The following is a 20,845-nucleotide window of genomic DNA, read 5'->3' on the forward strand; positions in this document are numbered from 1 at the left end:
TAAGAGTCTTTTTTGAACCTATTTTAGGTAATAAAAGACTTCAAATATTCAAAAACTTTTAAAATTATGATTTTTACGAATTTTCTGTATTCAATGTAATTAAGTCTTCATATAAAATTACAAAAAAAAATAAAATTTATTCATAAAAATGAAATTTATTTTCAAAAATTAAAAAAAAAAATTTATCGATTTTTTAGAGTTTCAATCTAATTAATTTTTTTTATTAATTTTAATTTTTTTTAATTTATTTTTTTTTATTTATTTTTAATTTTTATTTTTAACTTATTTAAATTTTAAATTAATTTTTTTTTTATTTATTTAAATTCTTTTTTAATTTATTTTTAATTATTTTTTTAAATTTATTTAATTTATTTAAATTTTAAATTAATTTTTTTTTTTACTTATTTTATTTTTTTTTAAATTTATTAAAATTTTTAATTTATTTATTTTTTAATTTTCAATATTTTTTTTTTCGAGCTCAGTTTTAAATTCTTTTGTTTTTTAAACTGAAAAAAAAAATATTTTTAATTAAATTTTCATTCAAATTCTTTATAATTTATTATTCAAAAAATTAAAAATTTAAGACAAAAAATTCAAATTTTTAATTTTTTCAAACCAAAAACCTTCGAAAAAATTTTTAAAATCCTTCAAAATGATCAAAAACTCTAAAATTTCATCAAAAACCTTCACAAACAGGATATTCGTACCCTTTCGACTACACCGTTCATGCATTATAATAACTCACCATATTCTTTCCTCCTTTTTTACATGCATTTAAAATGTTAATTTTAACAAAATATTGGAAAGCATGTTGCATAACCAAACAATACGGTGCACCGTTAGTTGTAAGCTGTCCTCATTTCCTGCTTTTTTTTGCTTTCAGTCTACCGCGTAAAGTCCTTTAACGAACATCCATCCGTGTCTCTCGATATCTCCCTGTTGCTGAAAAAGTTTGGAAAAAGTTTTAAATTTCAAAGTTCTGACGCAAAAAGAACACCAAAAGTAAAGAAAATCTTGTTATTCGTCATTTGTTACAAACAAAAAAGGCAAAAAAAAAACAAAAATAATAATAATGAAGAGAATCCTCGACGTCGTCGTCGCGTTTCATCGACGCACAGCAAGTTGTGTCTGTTCATAGAGTTTGATCAATAAAATATCAAAGAACATAAAAAAATGAAAAAAAAAAACGTAAATATGAAAAGTTCATACGAGTAATAATATTATAATGATGCCGCATTTTCATAACGTGAAGTTGAACGAATTAACGGGATTTACTTAAATTTTTTGATTTTTATGAAGTTTGTGGTTTATTATTTTATTAAAAGTGAAAATTTATCAACAAATATATTTTTTAAAGTTCTTATAGTAAATTTTCAATTAAAAAGTTCAAGAAATTAAATGTAAAAAAATCTTTTCAAGAAAATTTTCAAGAAGATCAATGTCAATAAAGTATCAAAAGCGTTAAAAAATAATTTAATAAAATTTATTTTTTTTAATCTTTTTTTATTTTTTTTTTAATTTTAATTTTAATTAAATTCAATTTTTAATTTAAATTTAACTTTTATTAAAAAAAAAGACATTTTGTAAAAAAAATTTTAAAGTTCAAGTCAAGTTTTAAGAAAAAAGATTAAAGTTATCAATAAAATTTTACTTTGAGAATCAACTTATGGCAAAATTTAAAATTTTGTGAGAAATTTTTTACAAAAAAAGTACTTGAAATTAAATTAAATTAAATTATGAAATTAAAAAAAAAATTGAAGAAATTACAAAAATTTTGGTTTTCATTCAGTGTATTATTTCTGATCATTTTTTGACTAAAAGTAGCATAAAAAGTGAATTAAATGCTAAATAAAATTAACTTCAATGAAAAAACTGAAAAAAGACTGTATCAAAAAAAAATTGTAAAAAAAAAAAAAAAACAATTTTCAATACAAAAATATTGCTTTTCTTAATAAATTTTCTCATAAATAATAAAAAATCAAACAAATTTCACACAAAACTGATCTTCAGTTAAAGAAAAGTGACAAATTATTCCCTCTCCAATTGTTACATTCAAATCGCTCAAGCAGGTTGAAAAACATTTGGGGCTAATTTGATCAACGAAAATATTTTCCGCATCAATGGTTTTCCATATTTTTCTATTTTATTATTATTATTTTCCTAAAGTTCTTATTGTCACATGAAAGAACTTTTTACGAACACACACGAAACAAAAATGTCGACAACCGGCAATCTCTTCATTGTTACCAAGCAGCCAATTTTACCTATCAAAGGCAAAAAAGGATTACTTGGGCCCCTAATTTTATTTATTTTATTATTATTTTCGCGTCATGACAACGCTCCATCACTCCGATCTTCTTGGGCTTCGATGCTAATAAATTTTTTGTTTATTAATATTTCCCCTTTAATTTTTTTTCTTCAATTTGTATTATTTTTATTGTAATTTTATTTTAATTTTTACATTAAAAATTTGTTTTTTTGTCAATATTTTTATTTTTAAAATAAAATTTAATTAATTTTGTTTTTTGGATATTTTTTTATTTTTTTTTAATTTTTCTTCAAATATTTTTTGCATTAAATATTTTTTATAAAATTTTTAAATTAAAATTTTATTTTTAATTTTTTTTTTCTATTTTTTAAAGTAAATTTTAAACAATTAAATTCTTTTTTAATTTTTTTGATTTTTTATAAAATTTTATTTTTTCAATCAATTTTTTAAAATAATTTTCTTTAATTTTTTTCCTTTATTAATTTTTTAAATTAAAACTTTTTAAAAAAATTCATTTTTTTTTTAAGAATTTTAAAATAATTTAATTGTTTTCTCTTTTTAGGATTTATGAACTAACCACCAAATAAAAAAAATGTTCCAATTAATAATGTGTGTCTTATATTAATTATTTACTCAACTATCACAAAAGATGAAATATTTACCGAAGAAAAAAAAATTAGTGTAAAAAAATCTGTGTCTATCTAACTTTTTATCCTGTCGAACAAAGAGAGACTTTCTTACGATTTTTTTTCTTGGATGATTCAAAACAAAATAACGACGACGAAAATTGCAACAAAGCTCCAGATGGCAACGCGCCTTGCAACACAAAGGACAAATTTTGTCACAGTAACGCCCGTGTCGGCAGCTACGGCGAACGAAAACAATCATCAGCAGCAGCAACAACAGCAAACGACAACAACAACGACAACGACCTTGATTCCAGCGTCGCAGTCTACCGGCATCTCTGACACAATAATTAGTAGTCCGGGCAATAGTACTGCTGGGGCAACAGTTGCTACGACAAAAAATTCAGTCGACATTGATACAGCCACAGGTGCTCTTACGTTGCAGCAAGTGATACGACAAGTGTGTACCAAGGTAAAAATTTTCATCAATTTTTATCCAAAAAGTTAAATTTTCAATTTTTTCCATTAAAAAAAATTAATTTTCCCTAAAAATTTAATTTTAATTTTTTTTTTCATAAAATTTTTTCCCTAAAATTTTTTTTTCTAAAAATAATTAAAATTCTTTTATAACAAAATATTTCTTCATTTTCAACATTTATAAAAAACATTTTTATTTATAATTTCTTTTCAAAAAAATATAAATTGATAACATTCAAATTTTTTATTAATTCATTTTTTTTAATTTGTAAGAAAAATTATTTTTATATAATTATTTAAAAAAATAATTTTTTTTTCTCAAAATATTGTTTAAAAGAAAATAATATTTTATTTTGAATAAAAAAAAAATTGTAATGTTTTTTTTCATTATTTCATTATTTTTTATTATTTTTTTTTTTTATTTTAAAATTGTATTTAAAAAAAAAATTAAAAAATTTTTAAATTTTAATATTTTTTCTACAAAATTTAATTTTTCGTAATTTTATTCAAACTAAAATTAAAAATATTTTTATCAAAAAAAAAAAAAAAATTTATTAAATTTTTCAAAAAAAAATTCTTCTTCAAAAAAAATTTTTTTTACTAATTAACTAAATTGTTTTAAAATGTTTGTCAATTTTTTTATATTTTTATCCAAAAAAAATTTTATTACATTTAAAAAAAAATTATTCTTCTTCAAAAAATACTTTAAAAAAAAAATTATAATTTTTTATGAAATAATTTTTAAATAAAATTTTTCATTTTCTTTTTTTTTAGAAAAAAGTCCTTTTACAAGCAGGAAACGACGGACAAATTTCCGTTATCGACGTCGTGCCCATCGAAAATTCCGACTCTAACGATGCAACTCCAATTACGGTTTCATTGGCGACAGCTCCCGATCACGCATCAGAATCGTCGCAACAAGTAACAGCGCAAGTAGCTGTCGTTCAAGCTGATAGTCCAACAGATACGGGCCCTCATTACATCACAGTTACAGGTAAGTTTCAACCGAAAAATTGAAGATTCTTGCATGCATCAACCCGAAATTTTCATTTTTTATTTTTCTGTCTCTCTTTGTGTTACTCACACATCATCATCATCATTATTAATTTTTTTCATTTCTAACCACTTTTCACTAAATTATTCACGAAAATTGAAATTAAAACAGCAGAAGGCGCTGTTCGTTCATACGCTCCCTTAACCAATGTTGGTGAGTTTCCTTTTTTTCATTTATGGTTTTGCGTTTGCTGTGAATTTCTTTAGTTAATTTGAGTTTTTATTTAAAATTATTTTTTTTTAATTTTATTTTGTGTGTTCTGAGAGTAAATTTTTCTCGTTAATGGTTCAATTATGAGCTTTTATGAATTATTTTCGTAAATTTTTAATGGAATTCATGAAAAAAGTTAAATTTTTAGTTGAAAAAGTTTCAAATTAGAACTGAGTCTAATTAGAATTCAATTTTTCTTATAAGATTCGTTCAGATATTTATCTTTTAAGATAAAAATTTTACCAAAATGTGGCTTTTTGAGTTTTTAAACTTCCATTTTTGAACAAAAATTTGCTTCAAAAGTTCAAAGAATTTAATATTTGATGAAAAATGTCACAAGATTTTCATTTTTTCTTAAAATTTCGCAATATTTTATCATTGTCAATAGTTTAACTATTATTTAGATGAAAAATTAAAGAAAAAATTTTTGAAAATTATTAAATTAAATTTAAATTTTATGAAAATTATTAAATATAATTAAATAAAAAATTTAAATAAAATCATTTTCTTTTAAATTTAAATTAAATTAATTTTTTTTTTAAATTTAAATTAAATTGATTTATTTAAAAAATTAAATTTAAAACTAAAATTAAATAAAATTTTTAAAAAAATTATTTTGCTGTATAAAATTTTAAATTTTAAAAAAAATAAAAAAAAAATAATTTTATCTTTAATTTTTGATAAAATAAACAAAATTTCCAATTCTTCATTAAAAATTTGCCTCAAATATCAATAAAAATCATCAATTTTGTCCTTTAAACATCACATTAACTCATAATTACACCCTCACTTTTCCTTTGAAGTCTATTTTTCGCATTCAAACGATCAAAAATAGAACTTTTTCTTGTAATTATCAAACTTTAATGACTTTCTCCAATTTTTCATTACCAAACTTTACGCGAAAAAAAATCTAATCAAAAGTTTATATCGCGCGCTACTTGATTTTTTGATGTTCTCATTAAAATGATACCAGCGGATTAGTATTTTTCCCGTAAACATGCACTCGAACTAATCATCATCATTATTATTATGTTTGATATTATTAATATTGTGTAAGAAAAATTATTCGAGCGGAAAAATTACGCACGTCGTTCACGAACCCCTTTTAATTCCCGTTCTCTATCATTCGATAATTATATCGAGAGTCTCTTCTCGTAATGCGAACAATAAGGTGAAACTTAAAATTTCATGCATCAGCGTGTGATCTGTAATTTATCTATTAACAATGGATGATGCGATGCGAATTTTTTAGGGAGATAGTTTTAAAATTGATACATGATGACGAGAGCTCTTCAGTCTATTTAGATCAAAACACTGATTTTTTTTTGTTTCGATGAGTTTTGATTAGGGGTTGAAAGAATATGTTTCATTCTTTGTTGAAAAATACGAAAAAATCCTTTTACAGAAAGTTTTTATCTTTTACGAAAAGGATTTTATGAGAATTTGTCGATTTAAGACCTCATTAGAGGTCATTTAGAGGTCAAAAGATAAAAGCGTAAAAAATTCAAATTTAACAAACCAAATTTGATGAAAAAAGGTTCGTTGAAAAGATTTTGAAGTAAACTTTCAGAAAAAAAAATTTTTAGAAAGACTTTGGATGTAAAATTTTGATTTTGAGGTCTTAAAATTTGAAATTTTGTCAAATTTTGGACCTCAATATCGAAATTTTCCATCCAAAAATGTATAAAAGTTATATTTTTCTGAAAATTTACTTCAAAATCTTTCCAACGAACCTTTTTTCATCAAATTTTGTTAACAAAATTTCGATTTTTGATGATTTTTGTATCTTACGACCTCTAAATGACCCCTAATGAGGTCTTAAATCGACAAATTATCATAAAATCGTTCATATAAAAGATAAAAACTTTCTGTAAAAGACTTTTTTTCATATTTTTCAACAAAAAAAAAATCATCATCCCTAACATAGATAGACCGCACGTGCAAACAGGTATGAATAACATAGTAGAAGATTAAAATGTAACAATGGTAAGGGCTTGACGGCACACAACAAACAACTCGAGAGGGTAAATTTCCGTTGAATCCCTTGAATGAACGTCGTTTGATCCTGCGCCACATATTTGCTTCGGGAAACCTCAAAAGATGCCTTATCATGACTTGCGATCTCCTTCACGAAAAAAAAATCTCTGAATGGGAAACCGAACATCTTTCCATCCAAATCACAACAAACAAACGTTTAAATGCGAGAAAAACATCGGAAAAACAAGTGTTTTTTTTTTCTAAACGGGAAATAATCTGATATTTTTGTACGATTTCATCTCTCGTATTTATTTGATCTCGCGCCTGCCAATTTCAATTTGTTGAACGGGGATGCTCTTCATTACTTTGTTGTTATTATTATTTATTACGAGCATTCAACTCTCGAACGCAAGGTAGAAAAAATTGTTTATTTACGCACCGATAATTGCCCGGATTTTGTGTGAGGGAGAAACGAGTGAACCTGTCGATTTGAGGCACGATACACGAAAGCGACAACGGAAAAAACAGAGTCACCCTATGCCAGTAAACAACCTTATTAAAAATCGTTGAAAATCTAAACAATGGAGATCTTGTTATTATGACAACTATTCGGATGAATTGAATTGATAACAACAGGAAAATATAATGTTGTGAAAAGTTCGAGTTTCGCATCCTGAGAATTCGTAAAAAAATTTTTTTTTTCATTTTAATACATTTTTGAAATATTTTTAATGAATTTTGTTCATGAAACGTCAAATTTCATAAGAAAAATTTATAATTTTTTGATGATTTTTTAAACAAATATTTTTAACTTTTGATACTCAAAAATTGCTTCTGAAACATTTTCTTGTAAAAAATTTATATAATTTTATTATTTTATATTATATTTAATTTTTTTTACAAAATTTTTCATTTTTTTACATTTAAAAATTATTTTAAACAAAAAAAAACTTTAAATTTAAAAAAAAAATAAATTTAAAAAAATTTAAATTAAAAAAAAAATAAATTAAAAAAAAATAAATTTAAAAAAAATAAATTTAAAAAAAAATAAATTTAAAAAAAATAATTAAAAAAAATAAATTTAAAAAAAATTAAATTAAAAAAAAATTAAATTAAAAAAAAAAATTAAATTTAAAAGAAAATTGAAAATGTTGTTAATTTTTTATTTGATATTCATTCAAGTTAAAAATATTCTTAAAAAAAAAAAATATTAAAAAATTAATAAAATAAAATTTGACGTTAAATGAATCGAATTCAATCAAAAATGCCTAAAATTGAAAAAAAAAATTTTGCAAAATTACTCTCCTTTGCGAAACATAAATTTTCTACAAAAACATATTTTTTTGTCTCATCAGATACAGTCAGGAGACAATGAATGATAAGAAGAGTAGGCAGAACGAAATTAAGTTGATACCTTATTGTTAATGTCAATTTGATTAAATTACAGATGTAAACATGAAACACCCCTAATTTGCACGGAAGAAAACTAAATATGATAGTAGTTGAAGGTTTTCGCTCGGGGTTGTTTTTGCCGTCAGGCAGTTTGTCTCATTTCAATTATGATTTGTGCAAACGTAACTTTAATTAATTAGATAATTAACTTTTTTTCTGCAATTTTTTTGTGATAGAAATTTTTATGTAATTACTTTTTTCTGCTTTTTGAGCTAATTTGTGACGGAAAAAAGAGCAATTTTATGCTTTTTTGCATGTCTCGTTTGTTGAAAAAAATTTTCCTTTTGAGACAAAAAAAGGTTCAAATTAAAATGAAAAATTTTAAAGATAATTTTTTTCTTTGAAAAAATTATTTTTTTTTAGTTGTTTGAGGTATTCAAAGCGAATTCAAAGAAAGTAAATAACAATTTTTTGTGAAATTTTCGAGAAAAAATAATTTCTGCTTATCAAAATTTTACCAAAAAATTATTTAAATAATAAAAAAAAATTTGATTTTTTTATACAAAAATTGCTTTTATGGGCCATAATAGATAAAAAAATTTTTTCTTCATAAAATATAATTTTTTTTCTATTTTATGTTCTAAACTTGACTTTTTGTTGTCAAATTTAATCAATAATGATAAATTATGAGGTCTTAAAGTTCATCTTCTTTAATTGAAAATTTTTTTCTAAATAAATTTTGAAGATTTATAATTCAATTTTTTAAAATTATTTTATTAAGAAAAAAAAAATTTATACTTTTTTAGCTCATAAGAGCAATTTTTGTATAAAAAAAATCAAAAATTTTTTTATTATTTAATTAAAAAAAAAAATTTGAAAGTCAAAAATTTTTTTTCTCAAAAAATTTACTTTAAACTTTAAAAATCTTTAATTTTTGTAAAATTTTGGTCGTTTTAGAAAAAAAAAATTATAAAATATTCATTTTTAATGAAAGTTAAAAATCAAAAGTTACTTAAATATTTTAAAATTTTAATTTTTACGGGTTTCTCGTCTATTTTTTCATCAAAACTAATTTTTTTCATTTCATTGATTCATTTTTTAAAAATAAAATTCAATGGAAATTCGAATCAATTCTCATGAAATTTCAACTTTAATCAACATTTTTCATCCCATTCAATCCAAACAGTAAATGTTCAGTACTCACATTTCATTTTTCCGTTTTATCCTTCTTTCTCATATTTCTCCTGACACAATTCTTGCTTTTTTTTTTGGTGTAACTTCATTTCCTCCGAAATAAACCCAATTTTCACAAATTTTTTTTAAAGTAACCGTTTTCCCGTTAAAACCAAAAACGCAATAATTGCCTCCATAACTGCTCTTTAACACATCCGACGTCGTCCTGCGTGTTCCGTAGCGAGAGTATTAAATTCATCGGAGCCAATCAAAAGTTACCGTTACTTGTCTGTAGATTCGTTGAAGTCTTCATTACATCTCTCGCACATGGAACGGAGCGCAAACGGAGGAAAAGTTATGAAAAACGATACCCTTGTTCCGTTCGCACACACGAGCGACGTTACTACAGTAAATAATTGAAGCGAGATATGATCTCATAAATCATAAAATATTTGTTAGAGGCGTGGTCGAGTGTCGTTGTGCATGAGACGGGGATGTTTTTCCTCTCGTTTCGACGCGTTGCTTGTTGATCTTCTTCAATTTCTAAAAATAAAATGAATTTTTGTGTAATTTGATAAACAGTCGGAATCGGTATCAGGTGTAATGTTTCTGTCCTTTTTGCTCTCGTTTCGTGCAGCGTTCTAAAAAAACAACAAAAAAAAATGTGATGTTAGAAATTTAGGTAATGTGGTCCATATCTCTCAACTTACACACGACACGACACACAGAATTGTATTCCTCCCACATCTATTAGTTTTTCCCTGTAAAGTTACTGCCAACTGCATGTGTGTGTGTCCGTCAGCATCTACGTATCGCTAAGATAATTTTTGATATCCGATTCAGTTGAATTTAAAACGTCGCGTCGCCCGCGTTGCCAAGAAATCACGTAACAACACAAAATTTCACTTTTCATTGCCATATGTCCTCCTCTTCTGTGTGTACGAGCCTTTTTTTGTCAAGAGATCTCCAAGAAACGCATATACTTGAAATCACCTTGAGTAACAGTGAAAGTTGATTCCGTCTTACTGCGAAGTCGTACAAATTGTAAAATTCAATAAAATATCTCTCGAGAAACGGAAGAAGATCAATTTTCACTTAATTCTTTCTTTGGATTTTTATGCATCTTCAGGAATTAATTTTCTGAAACAAAAAAAAATAAATAATAAATTTAAGAGTGTTTGAAAAAATTTAAAAATAAAAAAAATATTCTGTGAAAAAAAAAATAAAATTTTATTAAAAAAATTAAAAAATTACAAAAAATCAGTACAAATGAATATGATGTATAGAAGAATGAATAATCATAGCAGTAACATGTATTGCGGGGGTAATTATTATATTTAATGAATTTTATATCCGATTATTCATTAATTTGAGAGATTCGTATCGGAAATCGTATTAAAGTGAATTACAACAGAAAAAAGTGAAATAAAAATTATTTAGAATAATATTCGTCGCAAAAAAAATTGAATTTTCTATTAAATTTTTTATTTGACTTCAAAAAAAATAATAATAATGAAAAATTGCTTTTTAATGAAAAAAGTTTTTATTAAAAAATTAATATTAATTTTAAATATTTTCTGTTTTTTTATTACTTTAATTTTTATGCAAATTTTCAATAAATTCATATTTAATGAAAAAAAAAAAATAGTGCAATAACTTGAATAACTTAAATTGCAAAAATCTTTAATTTTCAATAAAAATTAATTTTTTACATGCAAAAAAAAAAAATGAAAAATTAATAAAAATTACTTTTTGATAAAAAAAAATTATGATGAAATAATAATAAAATATTTAATTTTTCATGTTATTTAAAATAATTATTTTTTTTTTAATTTTTTTTTTATTTCTTTAATTTTTTTTATTATTACTTGAATTTTTATTGAATTGTTTAATAAAGTATATTTTTACATTTTCAATTTTTTTTATTAATTATTAATGTTTTTAATTGTAAATTTAAAAATTTTTTTTTCAAAAAAAAAAAAAAAAATTTCATTGTTTATTAAAAAAGTAATATGTATTTCAGAATATTTTTTTTTGTCTAAACTTTAATTTTTTCTTTAATGAATTGAACAAAACAACAAAAAATATAAACTGAATTTTTTTGATTTCAATTAAAAAATATTTTTTAAATTTAAACAAATTTTTATTAAAATTTTATTTTTTTTAATGAATTTCTATTAAAAAATATTATTTTTATATTTCAACTATATAAATATAAAAATGGAGTGAAAATATGAAGAAAATTTGAAACCGTCGGAAATGGATATTGAATGATTAAAAGTTTAATTAGAAATAGAATAAAATAATGAATGAATTCAAAAAATAAATTTAAATTAAATGATAAATAAAATTTCAGACAAAAAAAATATTTATATCATAAAAAAAAAACTTTTACACAAAAAAAAAAGAAAATTTTTCAAATAATATTAAAATTTAATGAAGTAATTTAATTTAACGAGCATGGTTTGATTTTTATTATTTTTTTTTCTATTTTATTTCTTGCTATAATTTTTTTTATTTTTATTTAAAGCGATTTTAATTTTTTTTCTCACATTTTTATAATTTTTTTCATACAATTTTTTTTTTAAATGATCAAAAAAAAAGCATGCAAAAATGAATTTCTCTCAATAGAACAAACAAATTAATGAAAATTTTCTTACCTCTTTTCAGTATCATCTCCGCAAGACACCGTCGGCAGTCAAGGCACATATCATCTTCAATATGTCGACTCTGAGCTTTATACCTCAAGTCAAGGGCAAACTCAAATGTAATTTTTTTTTTCAAGTTTTAACATTTTTCTTCAATTTAATTTTTTAAAAATATTTTTAGGGCATATCCCGTTTACGTAAGCGACTATTCATCATCTGGTCAGCAATATTACACGACAACAGCAAATACGGGAAATTATTCAACAGGAAATGTCGCTGCCAACAATGGCTCTTCAACGGGGGGCGCCAATCAACAATATATCGTTCCTGTCGACGAAACGCTTCTCACATCGAGTTCTCGTGATTCGCCGCAAACCATTTCGTCGGATGTGCATTCGTACAACATTCAAACGGGCCAGCATCAGAGTCATGCGAGCACAAGTGAAACTGAATCTCCGCCGAATTTGTCGCATGCAACGAGAGTTTCGCCCGCAACTGTCTCCTGGCTGATGGAAAATTACGAAACAGCCGAAGGAGTGAGTCTCCCGCGATCGACACTCTACAATCATTACATGCGACATTGCAACGAACACAAATTAGATGCCGTCAATGCTGCGAGTTTCGGGAAATTGATTCGTTCGGTGTTCACGGGATTGCGAACTCGTCGTTTGGGAACGCGGGGCAACAGCAAATATCATTATTACGGAATTCGCATCAAACCGGGCAGCGCTTTGGTGAATGTTTTGGAAGATAAACCGTCGACGACGCCGAATCACGTGCAGCATCAGCAACAACAACAATCGCATCCCCGCGGAACGAAACGAGGCATCAAACTCGAGAGTTACGAGGCTTGTTCGCAATTTTTGGGAGATGGTGCAGGCGCTATTCCTCCCTTTCCGACGATAAATGTCTCGCTTGCGCAGTTACCGGACGACATTGGGCTCGAAGATGTCGAAACACTGAAACAATGTTATCGCGAGCATTGCGAAGCGTTCCTTGACGCCGTCTTAAATTTGGAATTCGGGACTGTTGAACAACTTTGGCGCGAATTTTGGAGACTGCAAGACAACAATAACGGCGACGAATGCGAAGAAGAAAAATATTTGAGTCGCGCGAAACTTTACACACTTTGTCAGATGAAAGGCGTGCAAGATTTCATTAAACACATTGACTTACATTTTTACCAAAATATGGTTGACGTGCTCATTCCGGATGTTTTGAGGGCAATTCCTGCCCCGCTTACTCAAGCAATTCGTAATTTTGCGAAAAATTTGGAGTTGTGGTTGTCTTCGGCGATGAGCGGATGTCCTGATGAGATTTATAAGATAAAGTTACACAGCGTTTCGGTATTTAGTCAAACTTTGAGACGATATACGTCGTTAAATCATCTTGCACAAGCAGCAAGAGCCGTTTTACAGAACAATGCGCAACTTGCTCAGATGCTGAATGACTTGAATCGTGTGGATTTTCACAATATTCAGGTAAGAAATTTGATTTTTGATGAAAAGTTTGAAGAAATTTAGACAAATTAATTTGTTATTTGACAAATTTTTATTTGAATTCAACAAATTACTTTGATGAATTGACAAATTTATTTAAAAAAATTACAAGAAATTTGAAAAAAAAAGATAAATTTGTTTAAAAATTGAAAAAATTATATAAAATGTTGACAAAATTCTTTAAAAATTTGATAAATTTCTTTGAAATATTGACAAATTTCTTTGAACATTTGAAAAATTTCTTTGAACATTTGAAAAATTTCTTTGAAATTTTTATCAAATTATTCTAAAAGTTATCAATCAATTTTTATTAAAAATTAACAAACATCTTTAAAAGTTTGACAAATTTTTATAAATTGAAGAAATTTTAACAAATTCATTTGAAATTTGACAAATTTTTTATATAAATTCAACAAATTACTTTAAAGTTTTAACAAATTTATTTAAAAATTTTTCAAAATGTTTGAAGAATTTGACAAATTTGTTTTAAAATTGATAAACTTGAAATAGTGACAAATTTCTTTGAACTTTTGAAAAATTTCTTTGAACATTCAACAAATTGACAAATTTCTTTGAATATTTGTCAAATTTCTTTGTCATTTGATAAATGTAAACAAATTTATTAAAAAAATTTTGAACTTCTTGAAAATTATCAAAATTTTCAAATTTCAAGTTTCATTCAAAATTTTTTTAATCTTTAAAACATTCTTCTGAAAATTATCAAATTTCTTTAAAAAATTAAAAAATATGACAAATTTTTTTCAAAATTTATAATTTTTTTTTAAATGTTTGTCAAACTTCTTCAAATTAAAAAAATTTCTTTCAAAATATTATTCAATACCTTTCAAAATCTCAACAGGAACAAGCTTCATGGGTTTGTCAATGCGATACTGCCATCGTTCAACAATTGGAAAATGACTTCAAGACAGCCCTCCAGCAGCAAAATACGCTCGAACAATGGGCTGCATGGTTGCGTTACGTCGTCGATACTGCACTCGAAGATCATCGCGGCAAACCCTCTTTTCCAAAAGCTGCCCGTCAATTTTTGCTCAAATGGAGTTTTTACAGCTCGATGGTGATTCGTGACTTGACATTACGTTCCGCTGCGACTTTCGGAAGTTTTCATCTCATTCGGTTGTTGTACGATGAATACATGTTCTTCATTGTCGAACATAAAGTAGCTGAAGCGACGCATACGACACCGATTTCTGTCATGGGATGTGCGAATGGCGGAGGACCCAATGGATTGGTAAGAAATTTTGAAACTTTGAATTTGGTAAGATTGGAAAGATTTTTCATTTAAACTTTAAAAAATTAAAAATTTCAACTTTTCTTATGAAAAATTTGTTAAAAAATAACTTTTTCAACATTTTTTGACAAATTTCAATTCGAAATTTGTAAATGTCAATTCAAATTTTGACCGTTAAAAATTTGAAATTCGCTTTTTTGCTAATTCAAACTTCGAAAAACTCAAAATTTACATAAAAAAATTAATATTTTTGTCATTTCAGAGCAACAATCATTTGAATAACGATCACGATGTGACGAGTCAAAGTGACTCTTTCGACGCTACGCCTTATCACACAAATGCAGGTTTTGAGATCAAGATGGAGCCGTGTGCTAATAACGTCAAACGAAACCGTAATAGTTAGGAATTTCGTACTGAATTCTTCATTTTTTAGCTGAAAAACACTCACAACTAGTCCCGTACTCATAAATGTCTTAGATATAAAAAATATTATATATATATGAATATATATTTAAAAACAGAGGAGAAACTTTTAACATATAAGAATATTTATTATAATTATTAATATTTACCTAAAACTAAAACTTAACTGTCCATGATTCATATCCTAAGTACTTTAAAAATTTTAAAATAATTTTTAACTTTAATTTCCTGCGATGTTGAATTGAATTTGACAACTTGAATTGAACGAAAAAACGAATCAAATCAAAAAAATCATAATTTTTAGACATAAAACGTAAAATTATACAAATTGAATATGAAAAACAAAGAAAGCTGATTCGTGGATCAATACTAAGTTAGATGTTAGAATAATAAATAAATTAAGTTTTAAGGATATTCATTAAAAATTTGAATAAATTTAAAGAAATATTAATGCAGGAATGACACAGAAGCACTTAAAAAACATAAGAATTAATTATTTTTATTACCAAAAAATGAGAGAGAAATAGAGCAAAGAACAGAACAGAATTTGCACAAAAAGCTAAAAATATTTATTTTTGTCTAAGAATATTAGTTTGTAAGAATTTTGTGAGAAATTCGCGAGAAAAACGAGAGCAACAAGCTCGCAATCAATGAGCTTTCATATGAAAAAAAAAATTAATTAAAAAAAAGAGATTTTAATTGTGTGTGAAAAAAATGTTAGTAATAAATTAAAACAAAGAAAACAAGTGTAATATTAAAAAAAAAAAAGAAAAAATAGGTTTTATGAAAGAAAATTACGAAATTCATTCCTTCAGATGTAAAAGTTGTTACGGAAGGGATTGTCATTTTATTTAATTTTTTTACAATTTAAAAAAAATATTTAAAAATTTTGAATTATTTAAAAATTATTATTAAAATTATTTATTTAAAAAATTATTTAAAAATTAATTTAAAAATTTTTTAAATATAAAATTTTTTTATTTAATAAAATTTTTAAATTTTACAATTTTTTATTTAAAAATAATTTTTTTTAATTAAATTTTTAAATTAAATTTTATTATTTTTTATGAATTTGAGAATTTTTTTAAAAAATATATATTAAAGATCAAAGTCAAAATTTTCGAAAGAAAAAATGTCAATTTTAAAAAATATTTTAGTCAACAATTTCGAAAATATTTTGACATCTTACAATATTCCATCCATTAAAATAATTTTTTTATTAAAAATTTTCTTAAAAATTTTTTTTAATAAATTTCAAGCAATCTCTTCATCGTAACAACTAAAAATCTAAGTCCAACCTCTTTTTAAGTACTTTAATTTTAAGCAGAGAGTCCCTAAACTAATCAAAAAAGTATATTTATATTTATTTACGTAAGGCATAGACTAAAGAAACATATTTTTATTAAACATTTAACATTAATTCTAGTCAACGGAAGACTAAATAAACAAAAAAATAAATATTTATATTCTTACCTATTTAACTTGCTATACTAAAATAACATATTTATTATATATATTTATTAAGTTAAGTGCGTTTTTAGCTTACCTTGCACAAGAATTCGTGAAAACTTTTCCTATTTTTTTTTTCTAACGCACGAAACGTAATTTTTGTATTAAAAAAAATAAAGAATTTATAAAAACGAAGATGAAAAAGACAACAAAAAATGTTTGAGAAATAAAAAATAAGTAAATTGAATGGAAAATTAACGAATTTTAATTTAATTTAATTAATTTTAAGAACTAATTTGATTCGTAAAGTAATGTTAACTTTAAAAAAGGCGACAAATTTAATTATTTTTGATAAAATTTATTTTTTTTAAAGAACTTTTAAACAAAAATTAACATTTTATCAATAAAATTTTAGATAAAATATAAATTTTTGTTGAAAATTTCTTTAAAAAAAATTTTAAAATTTGAGATTTTATCAAAATTTAAACATTTGTCGCCTTTTGAAAGCTAAAATTACTTTACGAACCCAAAATCACGACGAAACAAATTTAATTTTCGTCACTCCGCAGTAAACTTTCACGTCGTTGTCGATGTCATAAGGCTCAAAATCCGCACAAAAGACTAATTTCGCTCCAACTTTTAATTTGCTCACGATTTTATGCGATGGCTCGAGAAAAATTGCGGATTTTTGATTGTCTAACATGAAAAAAATCATCATTGTGCCGAGAACCATCTCGAAATGCGACACTGTGAAGTATTTTGCGTTATTTGCGGGATCCTCGTAATTCCATTGGAGATTTTCTTGTTGTGCATCGGAAAGAGCTTTCAATAAAAGTTCGACATATCCCCCGGATTTGACAGCAACATCGACAGGAGGTTTGATATTAAAGCGATGAACTTGCGAACTTGCCTCGGAAGACACTTGGGAGAGTTTCGGCGAAGAAGAAATCTCTTCGTCGTCGAATTTGGGCCTTTTTGCTGTAATTTTCTCGACAAAAGTGAACAAATCTTCGTCTGAACTGCAATCTTCGATAACATTTTCCGTCTCTTTGGATGTTGAAGGCGTCTCATCGAACAATTTTCGCTTCTTGAGCAGATTTTCAGATGATTTTGCTTCAGATTTCTTGAATTGCAACGCACTTTTGCTCCCGCCCGAGGTAAGATAATCCGATTTTGACTTTGTTCGTGGGAGAGTTTTGTTGAATTTTGTCATTTCAGTCTCCGATTCTTCCGAATCTGATGAAATTTGATCGTTTTTGGGCTTAATATTTGAGAAATCCGTGACATGTTTGACTGACAAGGCTTTTCTTGCGGAAATTGTTGGTCTTGGAGTTTTGCGGATTGTTGTTTGGTTGATTTTAGGCACTGTTGTGTTGAAATCCTTCAAAGAATCATCAGAATCTGTGCTAAAATCTTCTATTTCGGGCTTGTCTTTGACATTTGACAACGATTTCAGCTTTTCTTCCAACTTGTTTTGCTTATTTCGTGATGTGTTCATATTTTTTAAGACAATTTTCACAGAAAATTAACGAAAAATATGAATTTTGTGTGATTTACGCGCCGCATGAATAATGAGACGAATGAAATTGATAACTTTTGTTATTAGGTCGTTACAAAAATTGAAACAAAAAATAATTTTTCATGTTAAGTATAAAAATTTAAATTTTTGAAAAATTTTTATAAAAATAATTTTGAAAATATCGATTTTTTCCTTAAAATTATTTTTAATAATTTTTTTCTTAAAAATTTAATTACTTTTATTTTAATTTTAATTCCTTGATAGAAATTTTTAAATTGAGAAAGAAAAATTAATTAAAAAAAATTTTTTAAATTTAATTTTTTTGAATTTTTTTTTTTGAAAATAATTTTTTTGAGAGAAATTTTCAAATTGAGTAAAAAAATTAATTTAAAAAAAAAATTCAAATTTAATTTTTTTGAAATTCAAATTGAGTAACAAAATTCAAAATTTAAATTTTTATAAAAAATTTTTCAAAAAATTTAATTTTGATTTGAAAAATTTTTTTATTATTAAATTTATAATTTTTTATTAGATTTGCTTTAAATAAAAATTAAATTAATTTAGTTTTTCAAAATGTTCAAAATCTTAACAAAATTGACTTTTTTTCAAAATTTATGAAATTTTAAACATTTTTGGCAATTGTATCGTCCTAAATGAATATTTTGAATGTCATCCGCACAGCTGATACGTGTTTGTCATATAACATGAGTCCCAAAAATTGCATAATTTTTATTTATTAGTGCTGCAAATCAAATACAAAGTAACCAAAAGTGCTTCGCTACGCGTGTTAGTAGTAATAATCGCACATTTCACACAAACAAACATTATGAATTTAAGCTCAAAATGTCGTCAAATGTTAAAGTTAGTCAGTAATGCCTCCAAATTTCGACACAATCATCTTCCTCAGCGATTTTGCGGCACACTTTCGACGAGATTACGATTTTATGATGCCCTGAAGCCAAACAAATGCTTGTCAAGCGTGCCGGAGACGCATTTCCGGCAACTTTTGTGCTTATCATCAAGTAGGTCAGCATCTTCGAACTCATCATCCAATACTCCAACTTCACAGAAAGATGAGGAAAAAGTCAAGCCGGGAGATGAATTCGAGAATTTGGGATTAATTGCGCGATTTAAAAAGATGTACAAGGAGTATTGGTATGTTTTGGTGCCTGTTCATCTCGCGACATCCGCAGTTTGGCTCGGAACCTTCTATTACGTATCGAAAAGGTAAAAACTTTCTCTTTTGCTGCGTTTTTTGTGTACGTGGGATGTACTGAAGGTGCGTTTTGTTTACTTTTTAGCGGGATGGATATCGTCGCTATCATGCAAAGTTGGAATTTCAGTGACACGCTCATTAAGCCGTTTCGAGATTCGAGTATGGGACATGTTGCTGTTGCTTATTTGTTGTACAAAATTGCTACTCCAGCCAGATATACCGTTACTTTAGGTAAAGATTTTTAAAGGAATTTTCATTTTTGATTGAAAAGAAATTAAAAAAAAATTAAAATTTTCAAAAAATTTTTAATTCTTATCGCATTTCATGAAATTTTCAATTTTTATCATTTTTCAAAAAAAAAAAAAATTCTTACCGTATTTCATGAAATTTTTAATTCTTACCGCATTTTTCAAAAAAAAAAAAAATTCTTACCGCATTTCAAAAAATTTTTAATTCTTACCGCATTTCATGAAATTTTCAATTTTAATCATTTAAAAAAAAATTCTTACCGTATTTCATGAAATTTTGAATTTTTAAAAAAAATTATTTTTCAAAAAAAATTTTTTTTTTCAATTTTTAAATAATTTATTTTATTCATACCGCATTTTAAAAATTTTTTCATTTTTTATCATTTTTAATTCTTATCGCATTTCAAGAAATTTTTCATTTTTTATCATTTTTTAAGAAATTTTTAATTTTAACCGCATTTAAAAAAAAATTTCAAAATTTTTTCTTTCAAAATTAATTTTTTTTTTTTAATTTTTAAAGAATTTTTTCTATCATATCGCGTTTGAAAAATTTAAAAATTTCTTGAAAAATCATAAAAATTCAAAAATTCACGAAAAATTAATAAAAAAAAAATATTTTTTGTAATTATTAATTTAAATTTTTTTAATTTTTAAAATTTTTTTTTTTTAGAAAATTAAAAAAAAATAAAATTTAAAAAAAAACAATTTTTTCATAAATTTTTTCTTCCATTTTTAGGAGCAACAACAGTCGCTATCAAGCATCTCGTACGTCTCGGATACATCAAACCTGTCCCATCACGCGCCGAAATGTACCAAATTTATCAGGACAAGAAGGAAAGTGTTCAAACGCGCGTTGCCGAAAAACAACAAGAACTCATCGAGAAACGAGACGCATTAAAAGAAGAGTTAATCGAAAAACGTGACGCAATGAAGGAAGAACTCATGGTAAAACGCGATGCTATGAAAGAAGAACTCGAAACATTCAAAGAAGACTTTCGAGACAGCATGAAAACTGTCGGCACAGTTTCAAATCCGCAACCTCCGACAATTCCCGAAGGAGAAACAGAAACCTCAGACGCGACGAAAAAATCAGAAACAACCAAAAAATCTGACAAGGAGACAAAAAAACTTTGAAAGGGGCAATTTATCGATTTGTGAATCGATTCGAACGAAAATGTTTAATATATAAAAAGAGATGAATTTATTAACGTTCGGTTTTTACTCGTTTTGGACTTTCGAGACTAATTTTTGGAGCTTCTCTCTTAACGCTCGACAAATTTCGTTTTTTGATCTTGATTGATCCGAGAGTTTCGAATTGTCGTAACTTTCCATTTCCAGTTGCGAGAGAAATTTTTCGCTTTTTTGGGTATTCCTGAGCTACACAATCAATATTTTCGTCTTCAACTTTGAAACTTG

The 20,845-nt window shown here is 25.3% G+C and overlaps 3 protein-coding genes across 4 annotated transcripts; 2 read left to right on the forward strand and 1 right to left on the reverse strand.

Annotated features, from left to right (window-relative positions):
- The first annotated feature begins 3,025 nt into the window (after positions 1-3,025).
- On the forward strand, positions 3,026-15,147 carry LOC134833950 (DNA-binding protein RFX2). The gene is made up of 6 exons (XM_063848459.1): positions 3,026-3,367; positions 4,147-4,366; positions 11,849-11,945; positions 12,008-13,307; positions 14,185-14,574; positions 14,837-15,147. The coding sequence occupies exons 1-6, from the start codon at positions 3,026-3,028 to the stop codon at positions 14,975-14,977; spliced, it is 2,490 nt and encodes an 829-aa protein (XP_063704529.1). The 3' UTR covers positions 14,978-15,147.
- Positions 15,148-16,688: 1,541 nt separating this feature from the next.
- On the reverse strand, positions 16,689-18,007 carry LOC134834679 (uncharacterized). 2 transcript variants are annotated; one of them, XM_063849426.1, is made up of 2 exons: positions 16,973-18,007; positions 16,689-16,737 (listed from the first exon to the last, which is right to left on the reverse strand). In XM_063849426.1, exon 1 carries the CDS (start codon positions 17,942-17,944, stop codon positions 16,979-16,981), a length of 966 nt encoding a protein of 321 aa, XP_063705496.1. In that variant the 5' UTR covers positions 17,945-18,007; the 3' UTR covers positions 16,689-16,737; positions 16,973-16,978. The 2 variants fall into 2 exon arrangements, with proteins under 2 accessions (XP_063705496.1, XP_063705495.1); XM_063849425.1 differs by having other exon boundaries at positions 16,689-16,764.
- Positions 18,008-18,650: 643 nt separating this feature from the next.
- Positions 18,651-20,629, forward strand: LOC134834395 (uncharacterized protein C18orf19 homolog A). Its single transcript, XM_063849043.1, has 3 exons — positions 18,651-19,192; positions 19,267-19,412; positions 20,166-20,629. Exons 1-3 carry the CDS (start codon positions 18,792-18,794, stop codon positions 20,561-20,563), a joined length of 945 nt encoding a protein of 314 aa, XP_063705113.1. The 5' UTR covers positions 18,651-18,791; the 3' UTR covers positions 20,564-20,629.
- Positions 20,630-20,845: the final 216 nt, after the last annotated feature.

Source organism: Culicoides brevitarsis, chromosome 3 (assembly GCF_036172545.1).
Source record: "Culicoides brevitarsis isolate CSIRO-B50_1 chromosome 3, AGI_CSIRO_Cbre_v1, whole genome shotgun sequence".
NCBI lineage: Eukaryota > Metazoa > Arthropoda > Insecta > Diptera > Ceratopogonidae > Culicoides > Culicoides brevitarsis.